The 16813-nt window shown below is 39.0% G+C and overlaps 2 protein-coding genes across 2 annotated transcripts in view; one reads left to right on the top strand and one right to left on the bottom strand.

The window, feature by feature from the left end:
- dph1 (diphthamide biosynthesis 1) overlaps nt 1–1923 on the bottom strand; it is an 84932-nt gene extending 83009 nt beyond the window's left edge. Inside the window, exon 1 of the mRNA XM_030152784.1 lies at nt 1808–1923. Coding sequence (XP_030008644.1) covers nt 1808–1859 — 52 coding nt within the window. The 5' untranslated portion in view covers nt 1860–1923. The remainder of the gene's footprint in view (nt 1–1807) is intronic.
- A 555-nt stretch (nt 1924–2478) lies between these two features.
- Nucleotides 2479–16813, top strand: part of rtn4rl1b (reticulon 4 receptor-like 1b) — a 147422-nt gene continuing 133087 nt past the window's right edge. Inside the window, exon 1 of the mRNA XM_030152797.1 lies at nt 2479–3363. Coding sequence (XP_030008657.1) covers nt 3351–3363 — 13 coding nt within the window. The 5' untranslated portion in view covers nt 2479–3350. The remainder of the gene's footprint in view (nt 3364–16813) is intronic.

Consider the following 16813-nt stretch of genomic DNA (forward strand, 5'->3'; position numbering starts at 1 on the left):
CCTCTCTAGCCACATCAATCTCTGAACACTGTACACATTTCTTAAATGACTGCTGTAGTAGCTTCACTGCATATCACTCTAGGACTCTCTTTAAACAGAACAATTGTTTCTTGGTTCAAATGATCATCATTACCTTTTCCCTCCACATTCAGCTGAATCCACATGACACAGATATGCCTTACAGTATGCGTTAGAGTTACACAAATAAGTCACTGTATTAATAGTCTATGTGGTTTAAACCTGTTAACTAAGAAATATTAGCATCAGGTAGTGCTATATCCATGATACACATACAGGATGAGGGATATAAACTTATACTTTCTTGCATTATCCAGCTGCCCAAATGATGCAACAGTGTGAAACCAAAAATTGTGTCAGTCTAATGTGGACCACTACATGGCAACTAAGAAAAATAATGTAACTTTACTTGTTCCCTCGCCATCAGATTCAGCACCAATTTACATCATATACATGATGTGGATATTCCCTCTAAAACTGTACCTCTGATTTTTCTCATACCAAAATTAAAGTTTTATATAAAATTGGATGATTTTTATCAGTTTACATGGTCCACTTGAGGACTGAAAAGTACTAGGCTATAGCTGAGATTCATGATATTATTCATATTTCCAGTTCTGAGAAAAAAAGATATACTCTACAACAAACTAATCACATAGGTTCTTCAAATTTTTTGATTAGAAAACATAAAATGTGACCTACTATGTTAGTGTCCATTCAATCTGACTGTTATACTGAAAAGCATAAGACTCCATCCTGCTGAAATCTGGAAAGAAGTTGTTACTTAGCTTCCACTCAGACATCAACAGACTCATATAATTTTTTGGGCCACTTATAGTAGATCTTTACATGCCTGATGGTTTTCTGCATTTTACCCTAGAAGGCACCCCATTAGGCTTTAAATTACTCTGTTAAAGAAACATGTGCAAACTCTACAAGTGAAGAGGGATTAAGTCTATGGGACCCTCTTGCTGTGAGGTGACAATGAATCAGCATGCTCCAAATCCAAAGACTTATAAACAATACACCTAAATGAGATGCAGACACTTTTAATGATACCCATTAACCCTGTGTTTTCTGGCTGGGGAAAAGGGTTTATTTTGTCAGACATCACAGCAACACACTCTCTTTTAAAAAAAATTCCATACTAAACAATCAAGCTTTATTGTGGACCCCCTAACCATTCATACATGATAGCATATTTTAGCATAATAGTTCACTTCGATCATTGAAAAACTAGAGCAGGTACAGGTCCCTTGAGGGAAGTGACTCAGCCTCATCCACTACCTTACAGAATCTTACCCAGAACCACATTCAGCGACATCCATACAACAATTCAGCTGCTAATTAGTAGATATTTAACATCTATAGCACAATACGCAAATCTTATACTGATAATCAACTCATCTCGGTGGCTTGTAACAGTATTAGTGAGAAATATCATCAGTAATATACATTCCTACATGCATAACATCCAGTCGGATGAACTGACACACTCCTGGCAAATTAGCTCTGCTAGCATGGATGCTAATAGCTGATAATAAAAAAAAAATATGTTGACGTGTAAATTCTTCTCAACCAATACAGCTAAGGGTATATCAAAAGGCATACACACACGTGCTAAATCTTATAACTAAACTTGTAGTTTGTCAGATGCAGACTGCCGCCGTGTTCTTGTACTAAAGACAGCTCTGTGAGGATAACATATCAACTCAGAGCTATCAACCGGAAGAACTCGGACGGTTTAAACATACTTCGGGCTTTCTAATAATTCAACCTCAAAAATTACCTGTTGGTTTTTTGGCAGCTACGATCTGTAAATCACTCGATGGCGCTGCCATGTTTTGTATTACCAAACAGAAAACATGTGAGAAGCGGAAAGACGAAAGCAGCCGACAGACGAGCGGAGGGGAGAGAGTCGAGCATCGATGTAATCGATCTGATCCAATGGGACAGGACGATCTAGTAAACTAAAGACAAATTAGTAGTTTCGTTAACGAAATTTGCAATAAATTTAACCATCTGTGGGTACAACAAATAAAATAAAACGAAATAAAATAAAATAAAATAAAATAAAATAGAATAAAATAAAATAAAAATAAATATATACAGCGAGGTTACCGGTAAATTTCTAAACCACAAAAACTGAAAACAAGGTATGGAGGCTGGTGCACACCTAAAGTCTTCTTATATTAAAGTTTACTGCAAGTCGATTGGACATTATTATGTGAATATTATATTATCATACTACATGTATAGCATTTTTATTTGATGCTTCAGTCTCTTTAGGTGTAGCCTATATATTCAGTCCCTCAGCGGAATGACAGGCATCATCAATCTCCACTGACTTTCTGTTTATTCACTGTTCACACGTCTAATTTGTGTACTGTTGTGTCACACTATATTCCTTACAAAGACCTCCGGTGTCAGGGCGCAGCGTGTGTCTGTGGCTGGCGCAGAAAAGGGAGGCAGTGAAAGGGATTGAGCAGGATGCTGCCCGGTGGAGGGACTGAGGCAGTACAACACACTTTCTCCCTCCTTGAGCGCATCAACGAGCTCTGATCCATAGGTGGAAAAGCAGAGAGGTCTTCTTAGACAAGATCACAGAAATGTAACAATTACGAATGGAGAGGAGAGCTGAAAAAAAGGAAGGATTTTAAGGAAACCGAAGGCATCAAAGTCTACATTATTAAGGAGGATTTGAGGAGTCTGCGTTTATAATCCGACATCAGAGGCGGAATGTGAATCCAAATAACTTATGTTAATTAGAGATTTTAACGAATATGATGCGATTTGAACGGCTCTGAGGTACCGAGAGGAGAATTTTAGATTGGCCACTTGAATATAAATATCTGTGGTTTTTTTGGAACCAGCCAGTGTTCATCCGTCGACTTGCCCTAAAACTGATTTGCAGCCTCTTCGGTCATTTGCGTCTAAAAAGGAGTTGGCTATCAGAGGTTGGACTGCTGTGCGTCCGTGCATCTCTCTCACAGTGGAGTTACCATCATCATCATCTCGGACTAAGGGGATGCTTTTAGTGCCTCCATGGTGCGATGATTGCCTCCTTGTTTCCGTCCGATTGAGATCTGCCAGACTTTGTGGAAAAGGAGATTTTTTGTTTGATGTCACTGTTTGTCAAATGCACGACAGTCTGCGGTGCAACTCAATACAGTGGACCTCCACAACATCCAGACAAGTGACAACTGACATTATCACGACGACCAACGAAAGTTCCGATCAACTTCAAAACTAAAGCGCTCAAGTTTAAGTCTGGAATATAAGAATAGATGATTCTTAGATCGCAGAGGACGAAAAACACCTAGGCCTACAAAATGTTCAAAAGGGGTAAGTTCTCTTAACTTTTACCCTAAAATTAACACACTCATCCGCATTTAGGCTATTTTATTATACTATATTATACTATATCCTTATTATAATCTTATAACGTAAAAGCGATTGCGGCTGTCTTGCATAGAACATCTGTGTGTCCGTGTACTGTCTACTTTTAATGCTTCTAATACAGATTAACAGATTAACACGTTCATAATGCACCACATTTCCCCGCAGATGTATTATTGCAGACGATGCGCCATTTGAAGCGCATCTTTAATTTGCACAACACGCACTTAAGGTTTCTGGGAATGAAATATTCATCTGTGTAAGGAAACATGGGCATGACTATATGATATTAATACAGCTGATGCCGCACTGCAGTTTATGACTTGTACCCGGGTCACAAGGCTATCTCTCCGAGCACTGCGCTCCTCTGAAGCATTATTATTTGCTGTGTGTCAGTACATCTAGATGTGATGGATCAAACCTCAGTTCACAAGGTTATTCTCCGTTGGCTACACACTATATGAACACCCAAGACCTTTAGCCCCTCATATGAAACTCGGACTTTTAATATCAAGATCCCCCAGATAGATAGACCCCAGAGTTTCAATTTGATGATCTGGGCTATAAAGAGCATCTTTCTTTTTTTTTTTTTTTTTTTTTTTGGTATTAATTGACCGATAGCTGCGTAAATGTCTGCACTGGATGGCTCACAGCACAACAGTAGAGAGAATAATGAGAATAGATTATAGTAACACTTTACATGCTCCCATTGTGCCATTATGTAGGGAATTAATAATAGTGAAATTAAACTGTCCCTCATTTTGCAGAGTCCCCCAGCGTCCCCACAGGGGACATCATGAGGTCCCATGACCCCTCTTAAGCAACTACTGCATTTGGCTTTAATTTGTTATGAGTTAAAAGTATCCAGCTATTTGGTTGTTTTATGTAATTTGTGTGATAGAGTCAAAGTTGACAAAAGTACCAATCTTATTGAAACACCAGAAAATGCTGGCTGGGGGTGGGGGTGGGGGTCTCCTCACAGAATTCACTTCTGGCAGCATAATTGTATTTTTTCAGAGTGTATTGTGAAAAACCATCTGTTTTGAGTAAATGTGCTTCTGCAGTTTGCCTCAGGGGCAGAGAAAAACAACATCTTTTTCTTGCTGCCATTAGATTGAATAGCTGTTTCAACATTTGCAATGAAACCCACAGTGTTGACGAGTGCTTATAGCTGTAACAGTTTTCTGGAAAGATCCATTTATAAGAGCTTAGTATTACTTATTAAGAAAAGCTTTATCATTTATGAGTGTTGAAATGTGTTTTTAAAAGAACCAGCATGACTCACAATGTGTATTTCGAAAGATGCTCTTTAAAGTTTAATGTATGAGAAAACATGTCTGTCTGTGTTTTGTGTCAAACTAATGGACATGTTGGTAAAAGCTGTTTCATCTGATAATGCGTAGTTATCATCAATGGATCTTTAAGGAGGTGATTTCCCACAAAACCCTTTCATTTTTCATTTATGATAATGGATTAATGGAGAGCTGAAATCAGAGTGATTGACACTTGAAGGTTCTGTCCTGCGAACATGCTGTATATCTGCTCAGTCCAAGGTTTTTGTATGTGAATCAGCTGTCTTTCCATTGCACAATGCCAGACAGAATATCACTTAATTCAAGACAAATGATTTCAAAGTACAGATTTCACCAGTCTGCCAAAAGTGCTCAGTATGCCAGCACATCTGAGCCTACGAGAGTGAGGCAGAGATGCGTCAGCGTTGGCAGGAACAGTGCAGAACTTCTCTGGTGAATTTGAATTTTTTTTGCACCTAAAATAACACATTCTGGGGAGCCTGGCTGATGCATCAGGCAGAGCATTTACTTTGACAGATGCACCATTCACAAACACATAAAAGAAAAACTGGCACACACTAGAACCACCTCTCAGGTTGACATGCAAATTATACGATGGCCTTTTGGTTTGCTTTTGTCTGCAAACTTCTTGTGGCTGATATTTTAATCTGTGGACCACAACTTTGTGCAATTCATAGTTATTATGACGAGATACAGTCATGTCCATATAATCCGTAAATATGTATAGACATGTTGTATATTTGTTACGGTGTATATTCACCAACAGATGAAACAACATTGTCCTTGTATCTTTCTTTACCACTGAATTTGAATTGTGTTTGTCATATATATGTCTTTTCTGTGGCTTCACATCTCCATGTGTGAGTGTGTATCTGGGTAGATTTGTACATTTATGTAGCCATGCAAGCTTCATGTCACTGTGTCTGTGTGGTGAGACTTAGTGTCTGTCCGTCTTGCTTTCATACTCTCTCTTTTTCTCAAAACCAGTCAGCCATAGAGTGGGCACAAGGGATGATCTGTCAGAACATCTCTGAGATGGAAAGGATGAGATGTCCACTGAATATACCATGCTGGATGTGTTGTAATTGTGGCTGCATGTTACATGGAGAAGGCTCATTTAGGCTTTTTCTGCTTTGTGCCTTTTGGATTATGTAGCTCCAGGCACATCAATGTTATCTGTGCAGACAAGCACACTAAAGCTCTGAAACTGACATTGTTCAAACAAACATGAAGATGATTTATATTCTATGAAGAGGATGGTGTTGTGTAGACTACAGTCATACATACTTACTATTGTACATTAGTTTTGATCTGTATGTAAATGGATTTTCTCATTCCCAGTGAAAACTCGTGTTGCACCATGAAAATCTCATTGGTGACTTGAAACAATGATGGATCAATATCACAGACATCAATATGTAATTAAATACCATTCATTATTTTGTAAGGTAATGTTAGTACAGAAGTGAATAGTTTTTTGGTTGGTGCTTCTGTATAAAAGTACAGTTGGCGTTTCAGAACTATTTTTAAAAACTGTTGTCACAAATCTTTGTCAGTATAATTTATTTTTTTCTGTTTATTTATTACTGTCTTTTGGATTTCCTGAAAAGGTTAATCATGACCATAATAGTTTTATGAACTCAAAATGTACTAGCACCAGTATATACATTGTGATGGATTACCTGTTACATGTTTAAAGGAGCTTTATTGGGTATTTATGCTTTAAAATTCTCAAAAGTGTCAAAAATATTAGAGTGGTAAGAAAAAGAGTTCTGATGTTGCCAATGTGTCATTGTCTGGTATTGCAGAGATGTGCACAGAGGTCATACACAGGGATGGCAAAGGGTGTCACTGTGAATGCATGTGGCCACTAGAGGGAGTAGTGAGTTACTGTATTCTTGGTGCTGCTGCTGTTCCATTGCATTGAAAACTAAGGCCAAGGAGCCTTAGAGGGCAGAAACTGATGACGGTGAGAGCTGGTAAGAAATAACTTTCCAAGTTAAAAATGCTGACAGTGTTAAAAGAATAGACGCATGCTGTTGTTTACACCACTGGAGGCAGTGTTTGTTAATGCATGGTTCAGACTAAACCGTGACAGTTACAACCTGGTTTAGACATTTCAAAATGGATGTTTAGTGCAGCTATTGACAACTCAAAGTGTATGCACAGCAGAGGTGATTTGTTGTTCCAATGTGGTTCTCCAGTTGTTAGAAATAGAGCTAAGCTAACAGGGCTATAATGTAAACTACTGGCTCACAGTACATTAAGATTATAAGACTGAGGTGTTACTTTGACTGATTGCATGAGTTTTTGTTTGACAGAGAAAACATGATGATACAAAAATACAATTGTATGTAAATAATGAGTGTCACACTTTATCCAGTGAGTCATAATCTATTTATAGGTGAATAAAGTTAAGGAGTTATTTTAGTGATGTTTTATTATTACATTCTGCTATGTAACTGTTCCCTTCTGTTAATAGTTGGATTAATTTAGAAATATCATTACTACGTTTAAAATAATCTTATATTTTCTACAAGTACTGGCTAGTACCCAACCTGATGGCTGCCGGAGGGTTGGAAATTATTCACAACTCATGTCATGCTCCCAAAAACTGGCATGCTTTGGCTGTAATCTAACATATACATAATTTGTGCCTAACAGGCTCAAACATGCAAAACCACTGATAAGCAGCTTTAAACATCACTCACCTTACCCTTATAACTGAACTTTAATCCATGCATCAATATAAATGCATCATCAACCAAGGCCTACCACTTTCTTCTTGCATCAGATTCCCAAGAAAAGTCATCTTGATACATCAACAATCAGATTACAACTAAATTCACTGACGTTCACATTCGTCAGACACGTTATATAAAACAAAAAAGCTCTGCAGTCTGTTTTTTTAATATTCTATCACTAAAAATATGCAGAGATAAATACTGTGAGAAATTATGAAATGCTGTTTTGAATCATATTTTAAAGCAGTTGCACTTACAAGCAATAACTCAACAGCAGTCCACAGCTTATGTTGACCTGGCAGTTCCAACAGACAAAGGTGGAATATTTCCAATTAACAAGTTTAGTTCAATGAATGCAGTAGAAGGGAAACACCTTTAGCCTCCGCCCTTAGCGCTGCTCGTCTGTAACTCGTGGACCTGTGTTGGTGGCGTCAGAACAGCTCTTCACCCAGCTCAGCTCCAGTTCTACTCTCAGCAATATCAAATATCCACATATGTCAAGGGGCTCCTCTCTCCTGCTAGGGAGATGCTTTTAAACAAAGGATGAAACAGCTCATAGATATGAAGGGCTATGTTGATGTTCATAAAAAAATGGAGTAATAAAAAATAGGATGTAGTCATAAAAAAAAAAAAATCTTTGTTACTAAAGGACAAACATATGCTTTGCATAGACCAGACTCAGACAGGAAAAAGCAACCCACATACATATGATATAAGATGATGACATGAATTTGCACAAGAGCAATAAATGCCCATCTGTCATTGTAATATGCTGCAAACTTCCAGCCATCGTCCAAGCCCAGAAAGCGTTCTATTTAAAGAGAATAGATTCCCTGCTTATATTATCATCTTCTTAATCCCCTCACAGTGTCAGCCGTCTGCTATCACTCGTTGTCAACTCTGCATTGTTGTACTTTTCAGCCTGGTTTATGTTTCGGTGAGGATGCGAGGCGGTGCGGACTGATGACTGAGAGTTTGGAGGAGAGGAAGTTTGAGGAGAAGTGAAGAGGATAATGTAGAGAGGAGCAAAAATATCAACCTCAAACTGATCCCTTAAATCTTTTTAAGCTGCCTGAAAAATAGAAAGCAAATCTGAGAGGAAGACAACATTCCTACTCCTCTGTGGCACTTGTTTAAAAATGTAAAATTGTGAATCTCGAGGACCGTCTGCATTTTTTCAATTTAAAAAGGGGAAGGAGAGGATGTAAGGAAGCATTTCCTCCATACACGGTGTTTTGAATTAAGATCATTTTAATGGCATACAGCCTCCAAAATCTTTATCAAATTGAGCCATTTGTAGTCTGTAGATCTAGCCAAGAAAACACAGCCTCAAAGGTAATTGACAGAAGAACATTACCAATTATTGGATAGCTGAGTCAAATTTATTATACTGCCTCACGATGCACCTCTGGCTCTGTCAGTGCATTCCAACCATCTTATTTAGCCAAAGGAGACTGTTCAAATCCAAAAGCCATTTATTTAGTGGCCAATACTCAGGAGTATTTCCATGTACGCCCCTGGCATAGTTTCACCACGTGACACCTAACAGAAGATGACAAATAATTAACAGGAGTGTGTGTGGAGAAGACAGCACTGACTGGTGTGCATGTCATTTTTTTTTTTTTTTTGCCATGAACTGTTGTTATTTTATTTTTCCAGGAGCCATTTTCTCACTTTCCTGTCAACCATTTTACACTGAATTAGGGCATGAGGGTTCTGAGTTCAGAAGAGGATGTGGTGCTCTTATGCAGCTGAGGACTGCATTTATTAATGCAGTCTGAAGAGACATCTGAATGATTAAATCCACAGGACATCTAACTTGGAAGAGGAGTCAGAGGTGAAAATTATAGAACATACATGGAAAAAATCTGTCTGTCTCAGGTTGGCATTTTTAAAAAATCACCTGATTCTTTTGCAGTCGCCATCTCCTCGTCCTTTGTTGTGGAAATGAGATGCAAGGATGGTCATTAGCAGATGATAATGAGGTGAAAGAGACAAACAACCTAAGCCCTGTTGGTTTTTCTAATATTAATAATTAATTTGTGATTAAGTGGCTAATTGGAGTTTAAAGGTCAATGTCAATGAGAATGCCATAGATCTTAGGAGACAGGAGGGAGCTGGGGGAGAGGCAGGGGAGACAGTCCAGGAGACTGTTGACAGTAATTCCAGGTGCTCTCCTGTTACTCTGACAGCTCTCCCCCTTCCTGAGCCATCCTCCCCAGGCGACATTGCCTTTGTGTGCTGAGGACAGCAATTCAGCTACACCAGCACCTGGGCATCTGCCCTTTTGGCATTGAGAGTTAGCAGGTCCTTAAGATGGAGTGGCATATCATCACAAGATAGAGCAAAAGTTAAGAAAGGGGAAAAGGGCACTTCTGTCACATACATTTGTTCTCCTTATTATAAACTAGATTTAGGGATAGATTTGCAATTCTGTGTGCATGTGAACTTCAAGATGGAGGCATGTCTAGTTATGCACAGGATGCGCTCGTGCAGATTGTCTCCTGTGTTAACAATAAGCCTGAACTGATGTAATTTCTGGCAGTGATTTATATTGCTTCAAATTAATCTCACAGTCCATCCATGTCACTGTCAAACTCATTTACGTCAAAATGTTTGATGTGAAATCAACAGTTAATTCAGTGTTTGGATTGGCCAGTTTTAAAGATGCTCTCAAATGCAAGTTTCTACTACTTAAATAATAGTGAATGTGATAAGACAAAAAAGAACAAGAATCCTCTTTTCCATTTTCACGTCTCCTGTCTTTGGCTCTGTCACTCCACTCACCTCCTGCTCCACAGCTCCACTAGAGCCGACCTCCTCATCCCTGGCTTTAATGAGACAGGCTACTGTCACAATCACATCTGAGCTTAGTGCTTGTAATATCTATCGTGTCTGTGTTCTGGCAAGTGTTATCTGCACTCATATGTCTGTTAGGGTTCAGACTGACTTTTAGAAACTGTCAGGGTGAGGTAATTGCCGCAACCTGTTAGGATTAATTCTGTTATGTTAATGCCTACTGTGGCCGGCAAAATTAGCCAACAACTAAAAAATCCTGATTTTATCAACTGCAGAGTGAATATAATACTAGTGGACCACAAAGGATGGTAGAAACTATGTCCTTCCCTTATATTCATTTCTTTATAGGATTACTATATGCTCTAGTCCTGTTTGAAATTACAATAATTAGTGCTTCGAAGTGATAAATATTTTAAGAGTAAATCAGTGAGAAACAGGCTGGCGCCAGATGTTGCCTCATATAATGGGTCGAGGATTTACTATAGAATCCAAAAGATAGTTGAGAAGAGGAATGGATGAGTATTATTTAAAAGGCAAGGATGAGAGACAGATGGAGTAGTAGTAATTACAGAATATAGGCCAAGGTCTTCGCTACAATCGCACATCTTTTTATATGCAAATCCTTTACAATTGTCTTAGGATTGTCTTACATTCAGTCATTTACAACAGCAGGACTGTATATTGACCTTATTAAGGCTCATACAATAGGAATAAGAATGAAATGGAATTACCACTTTTCAATTTACCCCCTATTTTTCAGCATTCTGTCCTGCTGTGTTCCCAGCCTACCTTCATCAAATTGAAATCTATTTCTGGTGCAGAAAGGACCTCTTTTGACACAATTTCCTTGTGTATTCCAATGCTCTGAATGAGAGTGAAGTCCTTGACATTTGTCTGTTTTCCTTCTCTAACAAGCATTGCTCTTTAGAGTTGGCCCTCATTCACAGAAACCATTCAAGCCATTAAGGCCTTGCATCATAAATACTGGGCATCAAACTCAGAATAGAGGTGCAAGGTGCCGTTTTGTACGCCAGAGATAAGCATGTTAATTATTCATATACTTGGTAAGGAGTACAGAGCTCGTGCTGGGCTAAAATGACACACTGAGGTGGATTTTGATACGTGGAACATGCTGCAGGACTGCTTGGAGTATGATGGTTTTGTGCAGTGCTGTATCCTGAGGGTCTTTAACAATGTTGCAGCACCTTTTAATTTTTTCTTTTGGCAAGAGGTGACACTGGGGAGACCCTTCTTTAGGGTGTAGGCGTTGAGACAGTATAGTGAAAAGTAGTGAAAGCAGCAGCAGGTTCTTTTACATTCCAATCACCTTGATCCTGCAGGGTTTCAGTTGTGCATTCTAATGAAGTGCTTTCCTTTGCACGTTCAGGTTAAAATCCAGGTGCCTTTCTGTTTGAGATGAAACTACTGAGAATGAAAACTGCCCATAGAGGGTTTTGTCATATTGTTCTTGGCCATCATTTTGGGATAACAAAGGAACAGATGTCAGAACAGTGTGGCCTAAAGGCGGGGTAAGACTGTTTATCAAAACACCATCAGGTATGGATTTTCTTCCTTTGCCAGTGTGGGAGTGGTGTTTTTTTCTTTTTCTTTTTGTGAGGGGGGGTTGGATTTTGATGGCAAGCAAAAGGGTAAAACTCAGAGTTGTTTTTATTCCAAAGAGAGATTTCCACTCATCTATGTGGCTGGTGAGGGACCTTGAAGAGAGAGCTGTATCCAGCCTTGCCTGGAGTCAAAAAAGAGAAAAGAAACAAGAAAAAAAGACTGTCAACCTAATAGATAGTCACCATGTATACTGTGCCTTGTAGCCGCTGCTCTCAGTCAAGGCCTCAATCACATGCAGCTCAATTCCCATGAGAGACTGGGGAACACAGAGATGCCACAGTCTGACAGTGAACACTGCCACGGCTGTGCCCCAACACCCCACTATAAGATCACTGTCTAAGCCATGTGTGCACCCCTGACAGCTCCAACTCTTACAAAACTACAAGTCTCTTTATTCCCCAGATGGCCACGAACAGCCTACAGTTTGCCCTCAGCAATCACGTTAATATGTCCCCAGCCTCAATGCAGAGACCTGCCTAACGTTAAAGTGTTGTTTGGAAATTGAACGTAATCTAGAGGGTAAATATAGCAGATGTCATCTGCTGCCAGCTCTCCACCGAAACAATAAACAGAACACGCTGGTGGAATACTGACTTGTTATATTGCTGAGCTGGGGTTACATAAGATTTATGAACTGCCATGGTGGTAACAATTCTATGTAGGGGGGATTGATAGCATTTGGTGCTAAAACTCCTCTGGCTGGGACATTAACTCAGCAGATTTGTCCCTGTCTTTACAAGCACAGCCTTGTCAATTATTTAAAAGAGCAAAAAAACAGCCTAGAAAAGACAACACTTGGTGTGTGGCGCTCATTTACACATCTCTATTCCCAAAAGTGTGCTCATGCGTTTAGGCCATAATAAGGGCTGGTCTTTCATCCCCAATGTGTCTGTGTGCTAATTCACACTATTGCCAACGTGAGTCCCTCATCCCAGAAACACGAGGACATCAAGGGAAAACAAAGAGGCACTGAGGACAAGGTAACAAAAAAAGTATTATTAGAGATAGACTTGTTTAGTTGCTCACTTCACAGGAACCAAAGAAGGCCAGGGACTTTATTACTCAAATAAAGATACAAGGGAAAAGAGAGAGGGTGAGAGTGTATTGACAGACATTAGGCTCCGTCTTAGCTCTAATGGAAGAAACAGGTTTTTTGTGTCACGGGTGTTCTATCCACTGATGGATGGTGAGGTTAACAGTCACTGTGAGTTAGGAAGCTGAGTGCATACCACCCCCTGGAGCCGTAGCTGTAGCTGCTGGTGAACAGGCAGTGTGTGAAACCCCTTACCTAAGGTCTAAACCAGCATGATTTACCACGTGATAACAAACCTACATTTTTGAATGATTTTCTGTCTATATTTACCAGTGTTGTTTGCTCTGCTTACATCCTTTTGTTTTTGTTTCTCACTCTCTGGGGAACGTAAGACGCTGTCTTTGAAAGACCACAAAGTATGCCAAAGAGGTAAAAAGTGAATGTTTGCATGCCAGTGATTCTCAACTTGACGCCTTTCTAAACAAATTTACAGATTGTGTCGCCGAGGGAGAAGCTGTGCAGCATTGGTCAAAGGGAAGTTAATAGATTCAGTGACATTGTCAACAATGAAAAAAGAGGTTGCAAAGAGTTGTTTGAAGTGGAGAGGGAGGAAAGAAGGTAAGAGTGAAAAAGGAGAAAACAGGGGAGGAAGGAGGGAATATGAGATAAAGTGGGCTGTAGGGATGTCAGTGGAAATATATATGAATCTGGGATGGTGCCATTGACATGAAAAGCCCATTGACCCCTAAGACTGATTCCTTGGAGCTCACTGAACTGTTGCAGATGAGGCTATTCTACTTTTATCAGGTGGCATTTAGGCCACAAATGTGAATATATATCATTTATCTGTACTGAGTATACATACTAGCTATTAAATAAGGACATGCACCCTCACACCCTCACACACTTCAATATGCAAGCAAACCTGTAAACTATGCCAATAATCTGTTAAGTGTATGTGGTGCCAGAGAACACAGTATGCTTTAGTTGGATCACTGAAAATAGGGAAGAAAAGGACCTTTACACTTTCATACATTGTTATAATTCTTATCTCTTTTTTTCAATTGAGATTTGCCTCACTGGTGGTCATCATTTCCATCCCCAGTTTGAAGCAAAAAGTGAATTCGATAACCACAAGCACTCTCCTTGTGCTTCGATGTCCATAAAAGTAAAGTTAAAAACCTCCATCAGTGCACTCTGTTTCCATCTTACTACACACTGCAACCATATACTGCAACTATGTTATAAACAGAATACCTTCTGATGTCGTTTTAGGATGTTGGCCTCTTAAAAAGGCACTTAAAAAGACCTCCTGTGTTGCAAAAAGAGTGCTTTGAAGGTTCAATGTTTCAGCAGGAAAGAAAAAAAAAAACAGGGAAATTAAAAAAAACAAATATTATCAGTTAATATGCAATATATGAGAAACAGTCTTATCAGTGCCCCCTCCCCCTCGTTTTCATCACGTTGTGTTTATTGCCAGATATCACACCTTGCTTATGATGTAAACATCACCCTAGTCCCACATTCTTCACACAATACAAGCTACATGATGTGTCAATGAGAGGAAGGCATGCCCACAGCACATCTGTCAGGGCCCCTCGCAGCAGGCACCAACATGCACACACAACATGTAACTGTGTGTTACATTGCATACATTGAGACAGTTTCTCATCTCTACACAGAGCACCCCAGCTTATGAAACCATGCGATGATGGCACTATTATCCTGCTAAGTCAGAATAGTTCTTGGTTCTGTGTGGGAGCAGATGGGGCGGTCTGGTTGCAGGTGTAGCTACACTTACTCGCATATACACACAGTCTCTGTTGGATATTCACACCACTGTTGTTACATTCGTGTATGTATGAGCCCTCTTCAGCTCTCTGCCTCCCACCTAGCAGGTGCAAACACTTCTATAGAACTGAGGGTTTCGGCTCTCACTGTCCATACACTAGTCATCAAATCACCCACATACAGTAGTCCTACTGAAGAAAGTGATATTATGATCACATATGTGCAAAACTAAAGCTGTTTATACTATAAAGTTCTCTGTTGTGTCTCTCCACAACAAACTGCTTTTTTCTTTTCTTTTTTCTTTTTTTAAACAATGACTTTTAACTGTATAACGGTGACCTAACAGCTATACTTCAGCAATCTTTTTATCTACAATACTTCTTGCACATTTTAACAGTACAAATATCATTGTGTAAATAGAAAATGTGCTGAATAAGGTACGATGGCAGGTTGTATTAAGAGCTTCTCAGTAGCATTCTACCTTGTCAGTGTGGTTTGTGTCACACCAGACAGAATGCATGTTTGCAGAAAGCCTCTGTCAGAATGGATCCTTTATTATTATGTGATCTAGCCTGGAAGGTGTGGCTGAGTAAATCTGTCTCAACAAATTCTTCAAAGATAAAATAAGTTGAACTCGACATGGCAGAAAAACGAGAGACAGGGCAGATGTTAAGATAAAACGATAAGCAATATAAAGGATCAGAAAACCCGGCCTTTATTTAAGCTCAGTAATTCTGTTTGTTAGTGATATGTAGACTGAGAGGATAACAGTAATAGAGTTTATTTAACTGTGTAACTACTTCAGTGTCTTCAACAACAATCTTTTGATGCATGACTGTAAAGTAGTCATTCAGTTTGCTTAAATAAAGGGACAAAATCAAAAACGATTCTTTGAAGTGGCATTTTCTTGACTGTCTCTTATGTAAAACAGTGATACTAACATATCAAATGCTTAAAAACTTAAAAAGATGAAGTCCAACTGATTAGAAACCAAACTAAACAAATTACACTAACAAGCCCTGATTATAAGTAGAGGCTTATTGAAGTTATTAACAATGAGTTTTTTCTTTCACTTTCAAAGAGTGTGAAACTTCTGAATTGACCAAAATACTTCCTCCATCCCCATTTCTGTATTATTTTCCTTTCTGGAGCAGCAACAAGTATGTATCGTCTATGCGCAGTGGTGCTGATTCACAGCCAGTTCTTGTTCTGCAGCCTGCAGTCAGCTTCATCCTGCTCTGTGTATTCCAGCGCTCTTTCTTCTCTGCCCTATGATTAATAAGACCTGTCTATGGAGGGTGTATATGTGTGTGTGTGGGGGGGGGTGGTGGTGTGTATGTCAGCATTTGTGTTTAGACTTATGTGGTGCAAAGAAAACGTTGTTCCCTGAAGAATATGTCTGAACATAAAGGCCAAGACCTCTCAGCACCAGTCCTGTAACCCCGCAGCTCAGCATGCTTGGCCCCTGCAGCCCAGTAAACACTCAGAGCTCCAACTTATTCCCAGTCACAGTAATAAACATGGCATTGTTGAAAGAAGATATAAATATGAGCAATAGGGAATGGTGTTCTTGTCTGTTTCTTATGCGGGACCGCAGGAGGCGGGCAATGTGTATAACTGTATACAATTTCCCTCGGGATTAATAAAGTATCTATCTATCTATCTATCTATCTATCTATCTATCTATCTATCTATCTATCTATCTATCTATCTATCTATCTATCTATCTATCTATCTATCTATCTATAGATATACACATATACATATAGATAGATAGATAGATAGATAGATAGATAGATAGATAGATAGATAGATAGATAGATAGATAGATAGATAGATAGATAGATAGATAGATAGATAGATAGATAGATAGATAGATGTAGATATAGATATAGATATATATAGATATAGATAGATATATATATATATATATATACACTGGGTGGGGAAGCAAAATCTACAATGAACATTTAGTTGTTTTTTCTCAGCAGGCACTACGTCAATTGTTTTGAAACCAAACATATATTGATGTCATAATCATACCTAACACTATTATCCATACCTTTTCAGAAACTTTTGCCCATATGAGTAAT

Source organism: Sphaeramia orbicularis, chromosome 13, assembly GCF_902148855.1.
Source record: "Sphaeramia orbicularis chromosome 13, fSphaOr1.1, whole genome shotgun sequence".
In the NCBI taxonomy this organism is placed as follows: domain Eukaryota; kingdom Metazoa; phylum Chordata; class Actinopteri; order Kurtiformes; family Apogonidae; genus Sphaeramia; species Sphaeramia orbicularis.